Source organism: Bison bison, unplaced genomic scaffold (assembly GCF_000754665.1).
Source record: "Bison bison bison isolate TAMUID 2011002044 unplaced genomic scaffold, Bison_UMD1.0 scf7180017864371, whole genome shotgun sequence".
NCBI lineage: Eukaryota > Metazoa > Chordata > Mammalia > Artiodactyla > Bovidae > Bison > Bison bison.
The window spans coordinates 7,215,657-7,236,344 of record NW_011494943.1 but is presented as its reverse complement, the minus strand read 5'-3'; the positions used below and the strand labels follow the sequence as shown (position 1 = coordinate 7,236,344).

At 42.4% G+C, this 20,688-nt stretch overlaps 1 protein-coding gene across 1 annotated transcript in view; it reads left to right on the top strand.

The window, feature by feature from the left end:
• Window positions 1–171: 171 nt before the first annotated feature.
• Window positions 172–20,688, top strand: part of GRB2 (growth factor receptor-bound protein 2) — a 59,085-nt gene continuing 38,568 nt past the window's right edge. The window contains exon 1 of the mRNA XM_010856166.1: window positions 172–533. Within this exon, the coding sequence (XP_010854468.1) occupies window positions 456–533 (78 nt within the window). The 5' untranslated portion in view covers window positions 172–455. The remainder of the gene's footprint in view (window positions 534–20,688) is intronic.

Below are 20,688 nucleotides of genomic sequence, written 5' to 3'. Positions count from 1 at the left end.
GGTCTAGGGAGGAAAGGCGGAGACCACCGGGACTCCAGCCGGTTCCTGCACGCCGAGCACACCCAGCGGGAGGGAAGAGGAAGTTTGATCGGGAAAGGCCCGAGCCGCCGCCGCCATTGGCCGGCAGGCCTGTCAGTCGCCTGGGGGCTGAGGCTGAAAAGAGGAAGAAGGAGCTCGGGGCTCCTGCCTGGAAGGGAGGGCGGAGGGCTGAGCCCGACCAAGCCAGGGGGCGTGGGGGCTGGGACGGCAGGCCGACGGGCAGGGCGGGGCTGCCTTCGATCGGGCCACTTCTCTCAATCTGCGCTCTTCTGATTCAGGGTGGCATTGTGTGTCCCGGCGTGCGGGAGCCAGTCCCCGAAGAGAGGCGAGGCTGAGCCCAGAGCGCTGGGTCGCTTCAGCAGGGAAGACTCCCTTCCCCCCTGCTCCAGGCTGCTGAGCCCTGAGCCCCGCTCAGAATGGAAGCCATCGCCAAATATGACTTCAAAGCCACCGCAGACGACGAGCTGAGCTTCAAAAGAGGGGACATCCTCAAGGTAAGTACTGATGCTCAGCAGGCGGTGAGACAGCCTCTCCCTGTGCTCACCTGCCTTCTTTTGCCCTGATAACACACAAAGAAGCTGTGCTTGTCCTTGTTTCATTGCCCACTTTAACATTTACCATCCTGGGTGATTTGGAAAGCTAGATACCTGGTGGAATATCAAATATGACTTCAGGTGGCTGGGGTGATGTACGGTCTTTAACTGCCTTTGTGTGAATGCTTAAGTATTCATATTTGCTTGTTGAAATTGGTAGTTCATGTAGAGTTGTTTTGTTTTTTTTTAAAGAAGGATTTGTGAATAGCACTCAATTAGTCTTATTTTTGGAGAAGGAAATGGCAACCCACTCCAGTATTCTTGCCTGGAGAATCCCAGGGACAGGGAAGCCTGGTGGGCAGCCATCTGTGGGGTCACACAGAGTCAGACACGACTGAAGCGACTTAACAGCAACAGTCTTATTTTACATAGTCAAAAGATTTTTGCATTCTGGAATGTGATTCTAGTAGGTTAGAAATTAATTTACCCTGGTTTAGAGAGGTGGTTAGAAGTACATGGCAAAACTTATTCAAGAATCTCAGTGTATTCTTATTCTTTGTGAAACAGCTAATGGAGTTCTAAATAACAAGGTTCAACTTGCTATTGTACAACAGATTTTGATTTTCTTGAAAGAAACTTGAGCAGTTACCCCATATTAGGACACTTTGTTGCACGAAAGAAACCTGCTGACAGTTTAAAAATAAGCTTCTTTACAGTTTGCAGCTCATTTTGAGCCCCACTATTTACATGAGATTCGCCTTCCACTTGGCAAGTGTTAATTAGGGTAGCATGATGGCAGCAGTTTGCCCTTTTGGATACGCAGTTCATTTTTACACGGGTGGGTGTTATCGAATAGTGCATCAACCCTGGGAAAAACCTAAAGTTTAATGTTTGAGTCTTCACTGTGTCTCCAGTTTTGACTTTTTTCCACTGAACCTCAGTCAGATGGTTGGAATTTGCCAACCAGTTGTTTATTATTCTTAATGAAATTATTAGCATTTTATAAAGAAGAAAGTGGTAATACAGAAGTATGATTCTGTATCAGAGGGCTTGTGGCTTGTTTCTGAGTTTTGTGGGCCTGAGGAGAGTCATTCTTCCGCTCTGGCTACTGGAGGCGCAGAGTCCTGCTCCGAAGCTACCTACACGGTGGCTTCCCTCATGTTAGAAATGCAGGCTGTGCTTCATAGAAGGCTATTGAAGAGCCCTGTAAGAAGCAGACTGCGTGTGTTCTTTTCAGCTGTTTTTGTGATGCCAAGCTTTTTGACAGTATTCTCAAAGTAAGCATGAAATTGTCAGAAAGCAGACAAAACCAGCTGAGTGAAATACTATACGTCGTCTGTTTCTTTAGGTAGAAATCACCAGACTTAGACCCTAAATTATTCTGTCGTTGATTTCCAGAGGAGATTGATGTTTTCCTAGGTGATTACTATTTTCAGCAGATAACCTTCTCCTGATAGCATAATAAGATTGGCTCTTCAAAGAGGAAGAAAAAAAGACAAGTAGCCACGTTTGTCACTTGTACAAAAATGCTTTGGGGGTCAAGCTTCGGGGTTTTGTTTGTGTGTTTACTTAAATACAAATTAGAGTTTTTTGTTAAGCTTACCCTAGAAACTTGAAACTTGCACCTAGAAGTTCATATTTTTTCTGTAAGTCTGTCCAGCTGCACATTTAGCACTGAAGCAACAGATCAAAACAAAACTGTGAGCTTGAGTCTGTTTTAGAGAATTTTTAAGTGAGAACGTTCCCTGTTGGTACTACCACTGAAGTTAGTCTTGATCACGAGCATTTTGTAAGTTCTCTACCTTAAATCGGTAAACTTCTTGTTGTTTAGTCACTAAAGTTGTGTCTGACTCTTTGCGACCCCATGGACTGCAGCACACCAGGCTTCCTTGTCTTCAGTATTTCCTGGAATTTGCTCAAACTCATGTCCATTGAGTAGGTGATGCCATCTAACCATATCATCCTCTGTTGCCTCCTTCTCTTGCCTTCAGTCTTTCCCAGGATCAGGGTCTTTTCCAGTCAGTCAGCTCTTCACATCAGGTGGCCAAAGGATTGCAGCTTCTGCAGCAGTCCTTCCAGTGCATATTCAGGGTCGATTTCCTTTAGGATTGATTGGTTTGCTCTCCTTGCTGTCCAGTGATTCTTGTTCAAACTTCTTGAACAAGTGTAATATCCTTTCCCATCCCACAATGAGGATGATAATGTAATTTTTTTATGAATTTTTATGATGGAGGAGAAAGTGAATCAGAATGCTCGCATTTACTTTCAGAGTGTCTGGGGAAAGAGAAAATACATATGTTTGGTTCTTTCCAGTTTGGCAGATAACTGGCATATGAAGTCATACTGCCATTATTGCTTTTGAATGGTAGCCGTTAGCTGTTTGTTAGTAATCTTGTGGCTTTACTCCAAAAAAAAGAGTGACGGTACAGTAGTTGCCCTTTGTCTCATAATCTGTGAGACAGCTGAGTGAAGAGAAGGGACACTGCTTTGTCTTAAATGCTATTACTTAAAAAATAATTTTGTTTTCTTTTGATTATTCAAGGAGTAACTGGCTTCATTTGCATGGCTGTGATTTGTTTTGCTAACTCTTTAGGCTGTTGGTTGTGAGCCAAGTTATGGTTAGAAGTGGCTGGAAAGCATTGACCAGATTCCCTCGATTGAAATAAGCATGTATTTTCTCTTTGTTGATAAGAGGGACACATACACATGGGCATTGAATACATTTTATTTGAAGATAATGAAATAGAAAGGGGCTCAGCCCTCTGCCTCTGGCTATAGTTCCTGGTTAACTTTTGGTGAGTGTTGATGCCTGTCCTCCAGCACACCACTTCCTTAATTTCTGTTTATGTATCGATTTGTACTGCCCTGAGAAAAGAGAACAAGTTAAAACAGCTTTTTGGAAGCCTTAAGTAAGGCTTCAATATATCTGCCTTTGTTAATTTCCCTCTTAAAAAAAGCTTACGTTTTTCTTGAGGAGGGCCAGGGAGGGCACTGGGACATAGGGAATGGAAGAAACTGCTCTACTTCTGCAGTTCAGGCCTTACATGGCTGCTGCTGCTGCTAAGTCGCTTCAGTTGTGTCTGACTCTGTGCGACCCCATAGACGGCAGCCCACCAGGCTCCCCCATCCTGCATGGCTGAAAGGAACCTAAATTTCGCCCCCATTGGAGGGCAGCCTTGAGCTAGCCCCAGGGGTTCTCCACTGAGGCCCTGAATCCTCTGCCCTAGAATACACAGAATGCTGAGCTTATCTGAAGTTACATCTGCCTTCTAGTGGCTTTTTTGTACCTCTACTTCAGCTAGGAATTAAGAGACTGTTTTGAGCTCTCAAACCTGGGCTCATTGCATTCTTGAGCTGGATCCTTATTTTCTAGAGACAGACCTTTGACTCTTGAAGAATACCAGCAGTAGATCATCTCATGCTCTTTGTCTGGCATGAACCTCCTTTCCAGGTTCCTAAACTGCTTTAAAACTCGGTCTTGGTGGCTTTAAAACTCGCTCAGTGCTGGTGGCCCTGTTTCACGCTTACATCGCATCTCCATGAGCCACATTCTGGGGTAAGTGGCCTTGAGAGTTGGGGGAAAAATAGATGTACATTGTCTCTTCAGGAACTCTAAAATAAGAGAAATAAGGTAAATATGTGAAACTATGCAAGAGTGTGTAAAGTTAGAAGATCTTCAGAACAGGAAGAGACTTCCTTATTTTACAGGTGAGGAAATGGTGGCCGTGGAGCTTAATGTGTCACAGCTGTTAGTGCTGATCTGGTATTTGAGAGAATGCTGAAGTTGGGTCACACACTTTAACTGCCAGTGTAACTTAGAGGGAAAGAGATTGGTAAGAGCTCAAGTCGGAGAGAGCTGCGTGGAGGAGGCGTGACTTGCACTGGTCCTTGTGTTGAGCAGGGGGAGGGGGAGCGGGACTGGGCTTGTTGTGTTTGAGACAGGAATGTTAGAATAAGGTGATAGTCTATGACAGAATGGAAAATAAGATAGAATTGGAGCCAAGCAAGGAAAACTCAGTAAGAGTTCGATCTTGTCCTTAAGCCTCTGAAGGTTATTAGCTGATGATGAAAGTATCCTCTGTGTAAATCTAATGATTTCTAGGAGGGGAGCCTGGAGTCCCAGCCTCCCGGGTCACAGTTATCAGGCTGTGACATATGGGCCCGCACAGGTATTGGAGACCAGGAGTGAAGGACAGGGGTGCTTTGAGTTAAAGGAAATATAATGGGATTTCTGCTTGTCACAGGTGGTGGTGGGGGGCATTTGAATACATCTCCTGTATAAACTGAGAAAAGAGTGTCCATTGAGTATGCTCCTGAGAACCAGGAACATGAACTCGGGTTTGATTAGTTACAGTTTTCACAACAGCTCGTAAGTCCTGGATTTCAGTACACAAGTCTCATTTCAGGTGTTTGAATATCATACCTAAAAAATAAGAAGATAGGGTAGATTTTTTTCCTTCAGTGTTTCAAAATGAGCTTATTGATATAGTTTTTGAAGTATTTCTTTGCCTATTGATAAGAATTGTTACCAGTCTTGTTAACTAAACTGGAAATGTTGTGTTTAAGCCTCGAGAATGAGGACAGTTTGAGTTCTCTTTCAGCATTTTGTTTGCCTTTCATTGTATGTATTTCACCCTCCTCCATCTGAATGGACTGTTTCTAAATAGGTGCTAAGAATGAACTTTCAGTTCCTATTCAGTGTTCCTTTTGAGGGGACTGGGGCCCGGGGAGGGGTGGGAACTGGCAGAAGACCAGTCATCCCTGTTTGGAGAAAGAAATGTCTAAGGAAACGCACCGTTCTTTTGGGGTCTTCAGTTTTGACCGCCATGAACCATTATAGTTAAGTCATCATTGAATAGCTACTGTTGATGGGGCATTTAATATGTGCCTCAAAGTTATACGTGATTTCTGATTTGGGGCATCGAAAGGTTGGCATTATTAGTGCCATCTCATGGGTGCAGAAGTTAACTAATGGGCTCAGGTAAGAGGCAGAGCTGGGGATTGATCTTCAGCTGGCTACAGTACTTCCCCAGCGGTACATAATGCCCCTGTTAACCATCAGGTATGAGTAAACCAGAAATGGCGGTCCTGAATTGCTCACCTACGAGGCACGGACAGCTGTCTCATGGCACTGTCTATGCATGGTGACATATTAGATACCCTACCTAAAGTAAGCTGAGGTTAATGAGGAAATGAGGTGGGGAGAACGGTCATTTCGCCTGTCCGGTGAGAAAAGCTGATGAACACGGGCCCACCCTCTTGGCTAGGGTGTGAGGATATGGGTTTGTCGCCTCCCGCCAGTAGAGGTTTGCGCACATACATTGATTTTTCTGAACAGTGGCTTGGTGATATAGGTTAGACCATAAAATGACCCAGCAATTCTACTTTTAAGAATTCATTCTTAACAAAATTCACACACATATTTAAATTTTAGATATAAGGATATTTATTTCAGTGAATCTGTATACCACCTAGAAAAGAACTTTCTGCAGTTTAATTATGATATAGGATCATTTTTAAGATGCACTTCAGAGATATTAAAAGATGTAAATAAAGGCATCTTCGAATCCGTAGAATTACTACCTATTAGGGGAAAAAAACCTTACAAGAGCTGATTGTGGTGCCTGTAAAGTGCGCTTCCCAGGTGGCTCAGTGGTAAAGAATCTGCCTGCTCTGTGGAAGATGTGCGTTTGATCCCCTGGGGGAGGAAATGGCAACCCATTCCTGTATTCTTGCCTGGAAAATCCCATGGACCAAGGAGCCTGGTGGGTTACAGCCCATGGAGTTGCAAAGATAGACACAACTAACTGAGCAACTGAAAAACAGCAGTGCCTTTTTTGAGGAAAATGTTGGTCTTTTTGGCAGATATGTCCTCTCTTCTACCTCCTGGTGAGTGTGGAACGAGAGACACTTGTGGTAACGTGCTCCAGGCCTGACTCACCTTCAAATCCTGACTCGGCCACTGGCAGGTCCCGCCTTGTGGTCTTGGGAAGCTCTGCTTTGGTTCTCCCATCCTCAGAATGGGAACAGTGGCATCTGCCTTCCTAGAGTCACAGTGAGGATTCAAGAACTAATACATTAGTGTGCTTAAGGCAGTGACTTGCATTAAGTAGATAGTTGAGCTCCCTGCCATTAATTGTATTGATGTTTCTCAGACACACAAGAGGCAAGAGGGTGTCTGGCCAGCCACTGTCTCAGGTAACTGTTAAGTCACATGACTTGATGCACATAACTGGCCAGGTGCTTGTCCTAAAATTACCTCAAACTCGGAACTGTGTACACTGTCCCAGAGCTGAGCTGAAAGCATGATATTGATGGAGGATGTGTGAAAGACAAGTAGTTTCTTTGTTCTTACAGTCTCTGGTCTCTCTTAGGGTTAAACCGGAAAGGAAAGAGGTGGGTATTTAGCCCAGCATCCTCTTGGGGACCTCGTTGTTGTATATTTCTTGGGCTGAGTGGAGCTTTGGGATTATGCTGAAATGATAGATGAAACAGCCTTGGGAAAAACTGCTTATTTTCTATAGGGTGTCCTTCATTATTAGGCCTTCCCTGGTGGCTCAAATGGTAAAGAATCTCCCTTGCAATGCAGGAGACATGGGTTTGATCCCTGGGTCAGGAAGATCCCCTGGAGAAGGGAATGGCTACCCACTCCAGTAGTCTTGCTCGGAGAATCCCATGGACAGAGGAGCCTGGAGTCTTTGGTTATTATAGGCGTCCCCAGGCAGGACTTGTGGGAGAATGTTCTCTATGGTCTCAGTATCTAGAAGAGGTATGTTTTCCCCTCAGACAGCTTTTTGAAATCTTAAGGATGCTATAAACAATGCTTTGGTATGTTTCCTTCTTTATCATGTAGAAAAGCTTAGAGCCTATTTTGGTCTCATTTCCAGCAATAGCTCTTATATTTTCTGTCCTAATGTTTTTATTGAAACAGGTAATAATTATTAGTGGTTAAATAGTGTTTTTTTCATGCTAACAATGGCTTTGATTTTTAACCAATTTGTTTTTTCTTTAACAGCAGAGCTTTAAAATCTACATTTAGCAAAATGGCAAAGACTTTTGTAATACTTTGCTTTTGAAAACTACAGAAAGCATCAGTTTTGTTTTTTTTTTAAGTGAGAGGAAATGTATTTTGGACCTTGAAACTGTAAACTTCACAGAGAACAAGAGAGCAGTGTGTTTTCAGTCAGAATATTGACCATTGCACGTCCTCTTTGTGTCATTATTTCATAGGTCTTTTACTTTCCTGGACAAATGTGTATGGTTTGAAATGGATTGCTAGAGGAAAAAGAATATATTTTCATTTTATTATCGGTTTTTCCATTTTTCTTAACATTTAAAATTACTTTAACAGAGATTAATAGAAAAAAATAGGAAATTCAAAGACCTACATAAACTCCTCACTCCAGCATTTTTACTATTACAGGTCTCTTCTAGGCTGTATCATTGTACACACATTTTTATAGTGCTGTGATTATAGCAGACTTAAAATACAACATATGTTACCATTTTCCTGTATTTGTTTTACTAATTATTTTTAATGGTTTAGTATTTTTAGATATTTGTAAAGTTAATATTCTGTAATTGACTTAGATATTTTCCTATTGCTGGATTCTTGTTTCTATGAAAAATTTAGTGCATAATCTCAGAGGAGGCTTTTGATTATGTCTGATGCTCTATTGTCCTAAAGGACTGCACAGATTACCTACTTGAGATCACGTTAAATGAGAATGGCCCGTAATCTGAGAATACACAGTAATAGTGCAGCTAGTGTTGGCTTCATTCTCTGTCCTCCTCTAACAATAGAACATTATTCAGTTTGACAGTGTTTTATAAGACTGTGGAGCCAGATTTGTGAAGTGATTGAATCCCTTCTTCAGCATCTAAGATCCCTCACAACAGCATACGATCTTTCTGAAGCACGCTTTATTTCTTACTGTTCTTTCAGGTGATTAATTTGCTTTTTTATAGCTGTGTCAAGTAAACAAGTAATTTTGATAGCTGAGAAATTTGATGTGTATTCATAGATGTAGTTTTAATTCAGTTTTACTTCTCTGGCTAAATGAATCCCTTCTAGAGGGAGATCATCCATCCTAACTCATGTTTGGAAAAAGATGGGAAGACAGACAAACCAGGCTTTGTTGAGTTGATGCTGCAAATGTTTAGCTTTAGAGCCAGGAGGCTCTGCTGAGAGCTTTGGCAAAGTAGAGTGACTTATTGAAACATCCTCACGCTCTTACGTGCACTGCGATACAAAGAAAAAAGAAAACTGTCCTATTTTCTCTGATTGTTGGGATGACTGAGAACTGTTGCTTTCTATAGCATGCTTTTCTATAATGGATATTTTTATAGGCATATATTAGTTTCATAATCAGAAAAGCCGTAAAAAAACAAAAACACTACAGTAGTCTTTTAGATGTCAGTGTGTAAGTCAACAAACATTTTAGAGTCTCTTTTGCTTTCTTAAAAGGACAAAGAAATCACAATGTACAGCTTCATACACTAAATTTGTTTCAGTTCTTTTTGGTGCAGGCACGGAAGTATCTCCACATTATCTGGGTCTACTGCATAGAATGACTAGATGTAAAATAGAGAATATACAGAAATAAGCTAAAAGCCTGCTCTGCCCTTTTCCTTATGAAAAACTAAGATTGGCCCTAAAACTGGTATTGCTGCCCAGATTTCTGGTTAAATTTCGCTTATCTTTTCCCTGCACCTGATACAAAACTAATGTAATGTGCTTTCTTACTTATGTAATTTTGAGTTCAGTCTGTCTCCAAACTGGACTGAGATTAGTAATGCAGCCAAATTGTAGTTTTTCAGAGGTTTAATTATCCATGTCTCCTTCCTTGTCTGCTGTCTATATTTAGCTTTAATCAAGTTTACGTTTTATTTATCAACATCTATAAAAATGTTTGGCTTTGAAAAGTAAAATTAAGAGAAAAAATAAGGATTTGCAGTTATTAGTGGGTTTTAATTATCTGTTGTGCACTGAAAAAAATCAGATGTCTGTATATTTCATTCTTTTAAAATGTTTATCAAAGTAGTTTAATAGAAAAGTATAAAGGAAAGTTAGGCCATAATCCCTCCTGTCAGCCAGATAACTTTTTGAAATTAAATAAACAGATGTTGTACTTGTTAGCAGATGTAAAAGGCAGGCATTCTTCCCATAGAAAGTAACTGTTCTGCTTTTCTGTAACCTTCAGGAGAAAAAAGCATTTAATGAATATAGCCATAGGTGCTTTCACTATACTTTCTGGGTATGATGAGAAGCACAGTGAAGCCATGTGCAAAATTGTAATAATGAAAGTAAGCAGGTACTTCGTCTTCGGAAGGAAGGATGGGGTTTCTGTTTAAATGTACTGAACCTCTTTAGAAAAAAGCAGTAGGTCGAAAGGTTTCTTTGCCAGCCTATCAGAGAAGATAATAATGATTAAGACTTTCTCAAAGTCACATGTTTTAGCTGAGTCAGAGTAGATCTTGAACCTGAAATTGGTGTTAATTTTCCCAGAAGCTGTGCTAACATTGTCTGCATCTGATATCCAAATGAATCTGTGGCTAATGGCCTCACTTAGTGCTAGAAGTGGAAGCTTGTAGCCCTGCAAGTCTTTTCCTGGAGACCAGTGAGGTCTCCAATACTTTGGCCACCTGATGCAAAGAGCCAACTCATTGGAAAAGACCCTAATGCCGGGAAAGAGGAGAAGGGGACAACAGGGGACGAGATGATGGTTGGATGGTGTCACTGACTCAGTGGACATGAGTTTGAGCAAACTCTGGGAAATAGTGAAGGACAGGGAAACCTGGCGTGCTCCAGTCCATGGGGTCACACAGAGCCAGACATGACTGAGCCACTGAACAACAAATTGAGGTTACTGATTGAGAAGGAACTCGGAAAGTCATACTCCTTGTGTTCAGGTGCCCTCTGTCTGCCTTCTTGGAGCAGCTGATGTACATACACATGCCTGAACAGTTGTTGCCCTTAAAGATTATAGAAGTTATTTTCAAATGTAGCTATTAGTGTGTTGGTATTGTGTGTCAAAAGTGTAAGCTTTCCGCATGTTCTTTCTCTCTCTCCTCCTTTCTTATTAGATGTTAAAGGTCTTGTAAAAGAAGCAAACTTCTCATTTGCATATTCTCCAATAACCTGATGAAAAATGATTGATTACCTGGTTTAGGAGGGGGTTGAGTTTTATAAATAAAAGAACAGCGACTTCAATTTGAAGTGAACTATTGCACACTTTTTCCTTTTAATGTAAATATTTATAAATACTTAGAGTGTGGCCTTAAATTTCCCTCTGAATGCTGCTTTAGTTACGTCCCATAAATCTGGGTGTGCAGTGGTTTTTGTTTTCATTAATCTCAAAATATTTTCCAATTTGTTGTTTTTTTTCTTTGACCTATTGGTTATTTAGGAGTGTGTTGTTTAATTTCCACATATTTGTGAATTTCCCAGAACTCCTTTTGCTGCTTATTTCTATTTTAATTCCATTACGCTTATAGAGCATACTGATTAAAGTTCTTTTACATTTATTGAGGCTTGTTTTATGGCCTGGCATGTGGTCTGTCCTGGAGAATGTTCTGCTGTATGCTTGAGGTTAATGTATATTCTGCTATTGGTTTGAGTGTTCTCTGGATGTCTCTTAGGTCTAGTCGGTTAAGTTTTTTTTCCCCTTGAGTATGTGTCATGATAATTGTAGAATTTTGATGAATTCTTAACACATTATTGACTGGTGGCTTTTTGCAGAAACTAACACCTGTGGTATTAATATGTCTCTTGTCAACAGTACATTAAGACTGCTACCCCAGTGTCCTGGTGAATCACATGAACAAACTGAGTTTTCCCTAGGTTAAGGGTACAGTGCTTAGTGCAAAGGGTTTGAGATATAGATGTATTTAATAATTCAGTTTTGAGAGCTATGCTAGAGGTATGCACAGTGTTCTGAATGAAAGCAGACTTGGTAAGACAGGTGTATTGAAAAGTTTCTGAGCTAATTTAGAAACACTCATCACTGCTCTGTCCATCCAGATGTCTGACATACTGAGGCCTTTGCTTCTAACATTAGCAGAGCTTACTGTCAAACTCTGAAGAGTTGTTGGAGTTGTCCTAGAACACGTAAACTTGAAAGGTTAATCGCCTGTCAGTGTATTTGACAGTTAGAAAAGTAGACATATTGGTGACAACATGGCCCATGCAAAGAGCTTCCAAGTAATTATGACACTTCATGTTTTGTAACCATCACTCATTTTTATGCCCATGACACCACCGCCCCACTTTTTAAGGAAATATTTATGGAAATAGGTTTCTATTACACAGTTGTATGTAGAACATGCTGAGTAATGTTTTTAAGGGGGATTACTTTAAACTAGAACTTGCCAGCTATTTAAAATAGCATGAACTTTACACTAGTAACTTCAGAAATGGAAAGGATTAAACATTTTATTTTCTCCAACACCATATGAATGTGAATTATATTTAACAAGTTTATGGTCCAGCATGGTATACACCTGAAATCCGCTATCTAGATGTTAGTTTCTAAAGTTTAAAAAAATCTGTGGTCAAAGAAGTGGAAAATTGAATACCTTTTCATGAAGCCTTTGAAAGAAAATTGCTCAAGTAAATAAAGAAGTTCAAGATTCCTCTTCATAGACCTGAAAACATTTACTCAGCTAAACATGTACCCAGTTGTTTATCAGATATAAGAATGAGAGCCCCAGAGTTCAGTGTTCTGTTTACAGGAAGGGTAGAGTAAAATGTCAGTGCTCCTGGCGCTCTTAGCCAGGGGTCCCTCGACAGGATTCTCTCATTAAGATAAAACTAAAACTGCTACAGCATCTTTACTGAGCATAGTTTTCCGGGTTGTTTTTTTTTTTTTTTTACTTTTTTGTATTGGAATATAGTTAACTGCTGGGAGAGATTAAGGGCAGAAGGAGAAGAGGGCGTCAGAGGATGAGACGGCTGTATGGCATCACCGACACAACGGACACGAATGAACTCGGGCAAGGTTCAGGAGAAGGTGAGGGACCGGGGGGCCTGATGTGCTGCAGTCATGGGGTCGTAGAGCGTCGGACACGACGGGCGACTGAACAGCATGGTTGATTAACAGTGTTGTGGTGGCTTCAAGTGCACAGCAGTTACACATGTGTCCTTTAAAAATGCTTTTCCCGTGTAAGTTGTTATGTAATACTGAGCACAGTTCCTTTTATGAACCTAGGGGGTTTTTTTAACATAGATTTTTTTTTTAAAGCAAGTTTATTTTAAAACATTTTAGATTTACCGAAAAACTTGCAAAGAGAGCACAGAAAGATCCCCTGTATCTCACATGCAGTTTCTCACTAACGTCTTAACATTGGTGTAGTACATTTGTTAACCACTAGTGAACCAATACTGAGCCACCATTTTAAGCATTTTTTATGGCTGCCCTGGGCCTTCATTGCTGCGCGTGGGCGTCTGTAGCTGCGGCCAGCAGGCTTTCATGGTAGTGGTTCTTTTGTTTCGGGCCACAGGCTCTTGGCACCTGGACTTCAGTTGCTGTGACGCGGGCTCAGCACTTGCGGCCCTGCGGCCTGTGACATCTTCCTGGAGCAGGGCTCAGACCTGTGTGCCCTGCACTGGCGGGCAGATTCTTTACCACTGGGTCACCAGGGGAGTTCACGACTTGTTATTCCCTCAGGTCCGTGCATTATTCGGGTTTGCTTCATTTTTCCTAGTGTCCTTTTTCCTGTCCAAGGAGCGCATCCAGGATACTGCTTTGCTTAGTTGTGTCTCCTTAGGCTTGTGTTGGCTGAACATAGGTGAACAAACACAAACACTGACAGTTTAGTATGTCCTTTTGGTTTTTTGATAGTCCGTACTTAAGAATTGTCTTCTAAAAGATTGTTTTCTAAAAGCTCATAAATTGGTGTTTTTGTGGAAAATGTTATTGCTCGTGTAACGCTTACTGACATTTTTAAGGTTGGACCATTCAAGTATTTGGCTTCCGTATGCTGGATATGGACCACACTCTCCCATACTATAGCCAGTGCCTTATATGACTGTTGAAATCAGGGAAGGTATTCACGTCTTCACTTGCACTGGCTGTGTTTCAAGATCGCACTAGCTGTGTCTGGTTAATGGCTGCTGTATTGGACGGTGCAGCTACAGGACATTTATGTCATTGTAGGAAGCTTTTTTCGGAGAAGGCGATGGCACCCCACTCCAGTACTCTTGCCTGGAGAATCCCATGGACGGAGGAGCCTCGTAGGCTGCAGTCCATGGGGTCACTAAGAGTCGGGCACGACTGAGCGACTTCACTTTCACTTTTCACTTTGATGCATTGGAGAAGGAAATGGCAACCAACTCCAGTGTTCTTGTCTGGAGAATCCCAGGGACAGAGGAGCCTGGTGGGCTGCCGTCTATGGGATCGCACAGAGTCGGACACAACTGAAGTGACTTAGCAGCAGCAGCAGCAGCAGGAAGCTTCTTTGGACAGCCCTGCTGTAGAATGATCCACTCCAGTGTTCTTGCCTGGAGAATCCCAGGGACGGGGGAGCCTGGTGGGCTACCGTCTATGGGATTGCACAGAATCGGACATAGCTGACACGACTTAGCAGCAGCAGCAGCAGCAGCTGTAGAATGTTACCACCCAAATAACAGTGTTTTTGTGTTCAGAGTATTTTGGGTGTCAGCTGAAAATGCTGGGAATCATATCTTCCCTCTCAGTGCAAACCATTGATGGTGACCCTGGTCTTTGGAGATGGGTCCCTTGGGTAGAATCAGGCTGGGGGAGGGAAAGTAGGAGGTTGCTGTGGACGGACAGTGGAACTGGGGCAGGATGTCTCTTCTCCACGAGTTCTTCCCTGGAGGCACTACTCCCTTTCCTTGTGGCTCTTTGACTTTCCAGACCCTTTTCTCCATAGCGCTGAGCCTTTCCTACCGCCAGCCGTGCAGACAGAGGCAGATGCTAGGAGCCTGTAGTCGTCCCGTGGAGTCTGAAGCGTGCTCATCGAATGGCTCCACTGGGGTGACAGACGATGTGTTGTTGAGTCCAGTGCTGCCTCTTCTAATTTGAGTTCCTTGTTTCATTGGATGTGTAATGTGGTCTTGAGCTGAATGTGCAGACAGCAGCATCTGAGGCCCATCCAGAGAGCAGAGGCAGCGTTTCTCTGAATTCAGCAAAACCATAATTATTGTGTTTTCTTCTCAGAACTCTGTTTTACATAAATATCTTGGGCAAAGTCTTACTCTTACTGTAGTCATTTTGTTTCTTTGTGTTAAATTACACTGATATTTTGCACAATTAAATATCCTTACCCTAAAAGCTCTACAGTGTTTCATTAGTGAACATAACTTGCCAGAAATGTCAAATAATGGGACGATGAACCATTGTAACTATATTTAAACAATATTTGGTCAGTTTTCCATGAGGTGCATCGCTTCCGTGAACACTGAGCTATTTCACACTTTGTGGTCTTCAGACCTGCCATTCCTTTTGTCCAGTATGACCTTGGTCACCTCCCATCCTTCTCTCATGACTTACAGCACGCCCGCCTGAGTTCAGAAATCTTTCTCCCTGCTTTTCTTTCCCTCAGGTGCCCCAAAAGAGGTGGCACTGTGTGCTGGCCATTGGCACATTTGTTTCCCTAGGCCTCAGATTCCTGTGTGTCAGTGTCTTGCAAAGTGCCCCGCAACATGGTCATTTAGTTTGTTGGGACAGAAGAAGCGTTGAAACCCACACCAGGTTCATCCCACTCGGTGTAAATGGAGTCCATAGTTGGATATTGTCTTCATTACCCAGTGTTACCCTGTCAGAGGTCAGACTTGGTTCTTATGTTGCCTCAGCTGTTTTTGTATTTATTTAGGTGACATAAACCAGAAATAGGAACTCTGGAATTTCTGCTGTAATTTCTTATTCCCTTATTTTGCCACCACCTGAGCTATGCTTCTTGGCTGCTTTTCCTTTGCGTCTCTGTAAAGTATAATTACACTTTACTATGCATGTGATCTGAAGACTGTTTAGCCAGTATTACTTTTGTTACTGTCCAAAAAACATTCCCGATTTCCACCAATTTTTATTTTTGGACATTTATTCCATCTATAGTCACGATGGCATTTTATTTCAGCAGATGGTTCATAAGATGTTACTATATAGGAGGAGACTGCAAACATTTGGCTTTCTCTCTTGAAAACTTTTTTCTCTAAGTGTATAAGAAAAACAAGAAAAACAAATTTACAGGAATGGTTCAGAGTAACCCTGATGATTTGTTCTAATTTACATAGTTTACACAATTCCCAGCCTCAGGGTCCATAGAGAACCGCTCTGCAGGGGCTGGACTGCAGGAAGAGGAGGCTGGTCTTATCTGATATTCTCTTGAGTTTACTTTGCTGCTAAAAGTGAGGTGGGTTGGGGGAAGAATTTCTTCTTGTTTGTCAAGATTTGCCAGAACACTTCACTTAGGAACAACTGTGTGCACTCTCATTGGTGTCCCTGTGTCTCCAGGGCTGCTTTCTGACCCATCAGCAACACACCCAGGACTGGCAGTGTGCTTCACGGTGCCAAACATAGCTGAAGCCAGCCTAGAATGGGCCCAGCCCAAGCAAGGTCCCGAAGTCAGAGCAGCAAGTGGTGCAGGTGCTCTTAGCAGTCTTCAGGAGAGGGAAATGCAGGCAGATCTGACAGGCTGGTGACAATTTGTTCATAGACTTAACATTTCGGTTCTTCTAGGCCCTGAGTAGTTGGTCTCAATCAACAAGACACTAATGTCTCTTTTTAAATTTGCTCATGAATTTGCTCTTGGAATGTGTGTATTCTGGTGATAAACCCAGAGCTTGAATGTTGTTAGGATATAAAAAAATAAAATAATGAATTCACATCTCTAGCAGGGCCTGGCTTTAGCTTGACTCCATTAAGTCAATCTAAGTGTCAGCTTTGAGGATTCATTAGTTTTAAGTGTTTGTGTCTCTTCATTGATAAGATGGTGGTTCATGTCTTGAGGAAATAATGCTGTCCTTAAAGCAAAGGAGTGCATACGCTTTGAGTTGTTTTTCTAGTGGTGGGTGTATACGGGGGGTGGAAATGGGGGGCGGTCAGTAAGTTCTTAAACACCATCACTGTCTTGACCGGTGTCATTCTCAGATCAGCTGGTTGGCTGGAGTCAGTCAGCCTCTGGCCAGCCCAGTCTGAATCAGCCCACAGTCCTCATCTCAGGAGTCTTATTTTGTGACCCTATGCTGAGCTCAGAAGAAGCAAAGAATAAATCAGGTCTGTCAGCATCTTTCAACTGAGTAAAGCTGCATATGGTTGTTTATGTCTTCTTAAATTTCTCTCTTGGTTCTGGCCTTATAATGTAAAGAAACGTTCAGTTTTGCTAGAACTTTAGGCTGCTACTCCTTTGGTCCAGCTTCAAATCATTTAAATAAGATAGTTTCGATACATCCCATTTTGAATTCTGAGGAGCATCTAGTGACACATTGACATTAAATGTAGAAAATTCTCACATAATACATTTCTCAGATTCTCTTTTTATAGACTACATTTAGTTTGGTCTGCAGGCTTTTGAGTGTGTGTGCCAGGGAGACAGTTTCAGTATACTGGGGACTTAGAGTTGAGCTAGTGAGGCTCTGTATACATCCCTGTGAAGCAGGTTGTAAAAAAGACCATTCTACTAAATATGTCTTCTGATTAAACATTGTTTTAGAGGACTTACAGCAAGAGAGAATTGGGTGTAGTGATTGTGTACTATAAGTCATTTTGGACTCAAGGTACTGGGAAGTGGTAGCTGCCATCTGAGTAATCAGGCCTTCCCAGTGGGAGGAAACATGAGAACAGAGATGGACTTGAGCGTGGCGATTCCTTACTGAAGGTGAAGCTTTCATATGATGTGGCGATACCTTGTTGAAGGTGAAGCTTTCATATGAGCCCAGAAATATAGCTCTCACTGAGCTCATACAGTCTTGAGAGCCAGGCAGGCTCTGTACCAAGTACTTTGCTCAATTCCTCTCAACAGTGAAAGAACTTTTTCAAGTGTGTTAACACACAGGTTGAGTAAGTTGCATAAAATTGCACAGCTGATCGGGGAGAGAATAGATTTTTGAGCATAATTTGATCTGGTTCACATTTTGAACTAATCAGAAAGCAGACATTCATATGATGAAAGAGCAGTGTTTTCTAACAGGTCCTGGAGCAGTGAAATTACCCAGAGTTTTAGAAAGACTGTTTTGAGTAGTATGGGATTAAAGAGGAGAAAGAGTAGAAACAAGATGGGGCGCAGGGAGGGAGGCCTGGCTGGAGACAGGCCAGCTAGGCTCGGGCTTCAGCGGTACCTGGTTTGCCATAGTTGTTATGTTGGGCAAGGTTTTAAACTTCTTAGTGCCAAAATTTCCTCATTGGAAAAACAGGGATGATGATAGCACCTTATCAGATTGTTGTGAGGATTAAATTAATTGAAACATGTAAACATTTAAAACCACAAGTATACAGTTATTATCAAATAGGAAGCAGTTGTTTTTTTATGGGGGATGGGTGGTAAATGGAGGCTTGTGGGATCTTAGTTCCCCTACCAGGGATTGAACCCAATCAGCAGTGTGAGCACATCGCCCTAACCACTGGACCATCAGGAAATTCCCAGAAAGTAGTTTTGTTGCATGCAAGCTCCTGAAATAAATTAGTGCAAATGGTGTGTGTGAAAGTCGCTCAGTTGTGTCCGACTCTTTGCGACCCCATGGACCATACAGTCCATGAAATTCTCCAGGCCAGAATGCTAGAGTAGGGAGCCTTTCCCTTCTCCAAGGGATTTTCCCAACCCAGGGATCTAACCCAGGTCTCCTGCATTGCAGGCGGATTCTTTCCCAGCTGAGCCACAAGGGAAGTGCCCTAGTAGAAATGGAGAAGAGTCCAAATCTAGAGGGCATTGCAAGGGAAGACGCCATATGACTGGGGAGGAGATGCGGTCCAGCAGGAGCATGCTAAGGCTTTGAGGGTGGGGAGACTGTTGGCGTCCTTAGCAGGATGGAACGTTAGTGGTTATCTTTTGGGGAAGATAAAGGTTGGATGTTAAACCATAGGAAGAGGTTCGGCTGTGAATAATAGCAGTGTCGAACTCATTCTCACGAGGGAACTTCTTTCTGCGTCTTCCACAGCAAGAGGCAGCCTGAATATTGAAGAACATGAGATGGACTGCTCTGGGCAATTCCTATTAATATTTCACTAGCTCTCAAAACAGAGTAATAAATGGGAGGATGACCCTTTGTGGCAAATGCCTCATTCCATTGCTGTAGATTTTCTAAATTAGTTTGAGTTTTTTAAATTTTATTTGTAGCTAATGGTAAGAATGTTGTTGTTTAGTTGCTCAGTCATATACATCTCTTTTGCAGCCCCATGGACTGCAGCCTTCCAGGTTTCCTCTGTCCATGGATTTCCCAGGCAAAAATACTGGAGTGGGTTGCCATCTCCTCCTGGGATCTTCCCCACCCAGGGATCAAACTCGTGTCTCCTGTGGCTCCTGCATTGCAGGCGGGTTCTTTACCACTGAGCCACCAGGGAAGCCTTATTCATTTAGAAAAATTCAAGTGAGAATTCTCGATTATAAGACCCTGAAGTACTGCCACACTGTGTTAATTTTATATTTGTCACTTCCCCCATTATGCTACTGTGCTTATTATGGTAGGCTTAGGAAGAGCTTTCTGACTAGGGTAAAATGATTACCATTTCAACAGCTGATCATATAAACAGAAGGATGAAAACAAAGGCACTCCCCAGGTCTGGTGGAGAGCGACTGTTAACAGTGCTGTCAGTTGTCAAAGAGAAGTTCTGTGTTTGACTCCATTTCATTAGAGTACTGTCCACATGCCACTCCAGTACCTTGTCATACACTCAAAATGTGACTAAAAACAAGTCCTTCCATTTGTGCAGCCTGATCTATATCACAAGCTGTTTTTCCTGGGAATCTTCTGGGCTTATTGGTGATGTGTTTAGTTATGATTGAAGAACTATTTGTTGAATCTCTGGTGCAGTGGTTCTTAACCTATTTGAAGGTCATACCCCTTTTTCAGTTCAGTTCAGTTGCTCAGTCGTGTCCGACTCTTTGCGACCCCATGAACCACAGCACGCCAGGCCTCCCTGTCCATCACCAACTCCCGGAATCCAACCAGACCCATGTTCATTGTGTCCGTGATGCCATCTAGCCATCTCATCCTCTGTCGTCCCCTTTTCCTCCTGCCCCCAATCCCTCCCAGCATCAGAGTCTTTTCCAATGAGTCAACTCTTCGCATGAGGTGGCCAGAGTATTGGAGTTTCAGCTTTAGCATCATTCCTTCCAAAGAAATCCCAGGGCTGATCTCCTTCAGAATGGACTGGTTGGATCTCCTTGCAGTCCAAGGGACTCTCAAGAGTCTACTCCAACACCACAGTTCAAAAGCATCAATTCTTCGGCGCTCAGCCTTCTTCACAGTCCAACTCTCACATCCATACATGACCACTGGAAAAACCATAGCCTTGACTAGATGGACCTTTGTTGGCAAAGTAATGTCTGCGCTTTTGAATATGCTATCTAGGTTGGTCATAACTTTCCTTCCAAAGAGTAAGCGTCTTTTAATTTCATGGCTGCAGTCACCATCTGCAGTGATTTTGGAGCCCCAAAAAATAAAGTCTGACACTGTTTCCACTGTTTCCCCATCTATTTCCCATGAAGTGATGGGACCGGATGCCATGATCTTCGTTTTCTGAATGTTGAGCTTTAAGCCAACTTTTTCACTGTCCACTTTCACTTTCATCAAGAGGCTTTTGAGTTCCTCTTCACTTTCTGCCATAAGGCTGGTGTCATCTGCATAGCTGAGGTTATTGATATTTCTCCCGGCAATCTTGATTCCAGCTTGTGCTTCTTCCAGCCCAGCGTTTCTCATGATGTACTCTGCATATAAGTTAAATAAGCAGGGTGATAATATACAGCCTTGACGAACTCCTTTTCCTATTTGGAACCAGTCTGTTGTTCCATGTCCAGTTCTAACTGTTGCTTCCTGACCTGCATACAGGTTTCTCAAGAGGCAGGTCAGGTGGTCTGGTATTCCCATCTCTTTCAGAATGTTCCACAGTTTATTGTGATCCACACAGTCAAAGGCTTTGGCATAGTCAATAAAGCAGAAATA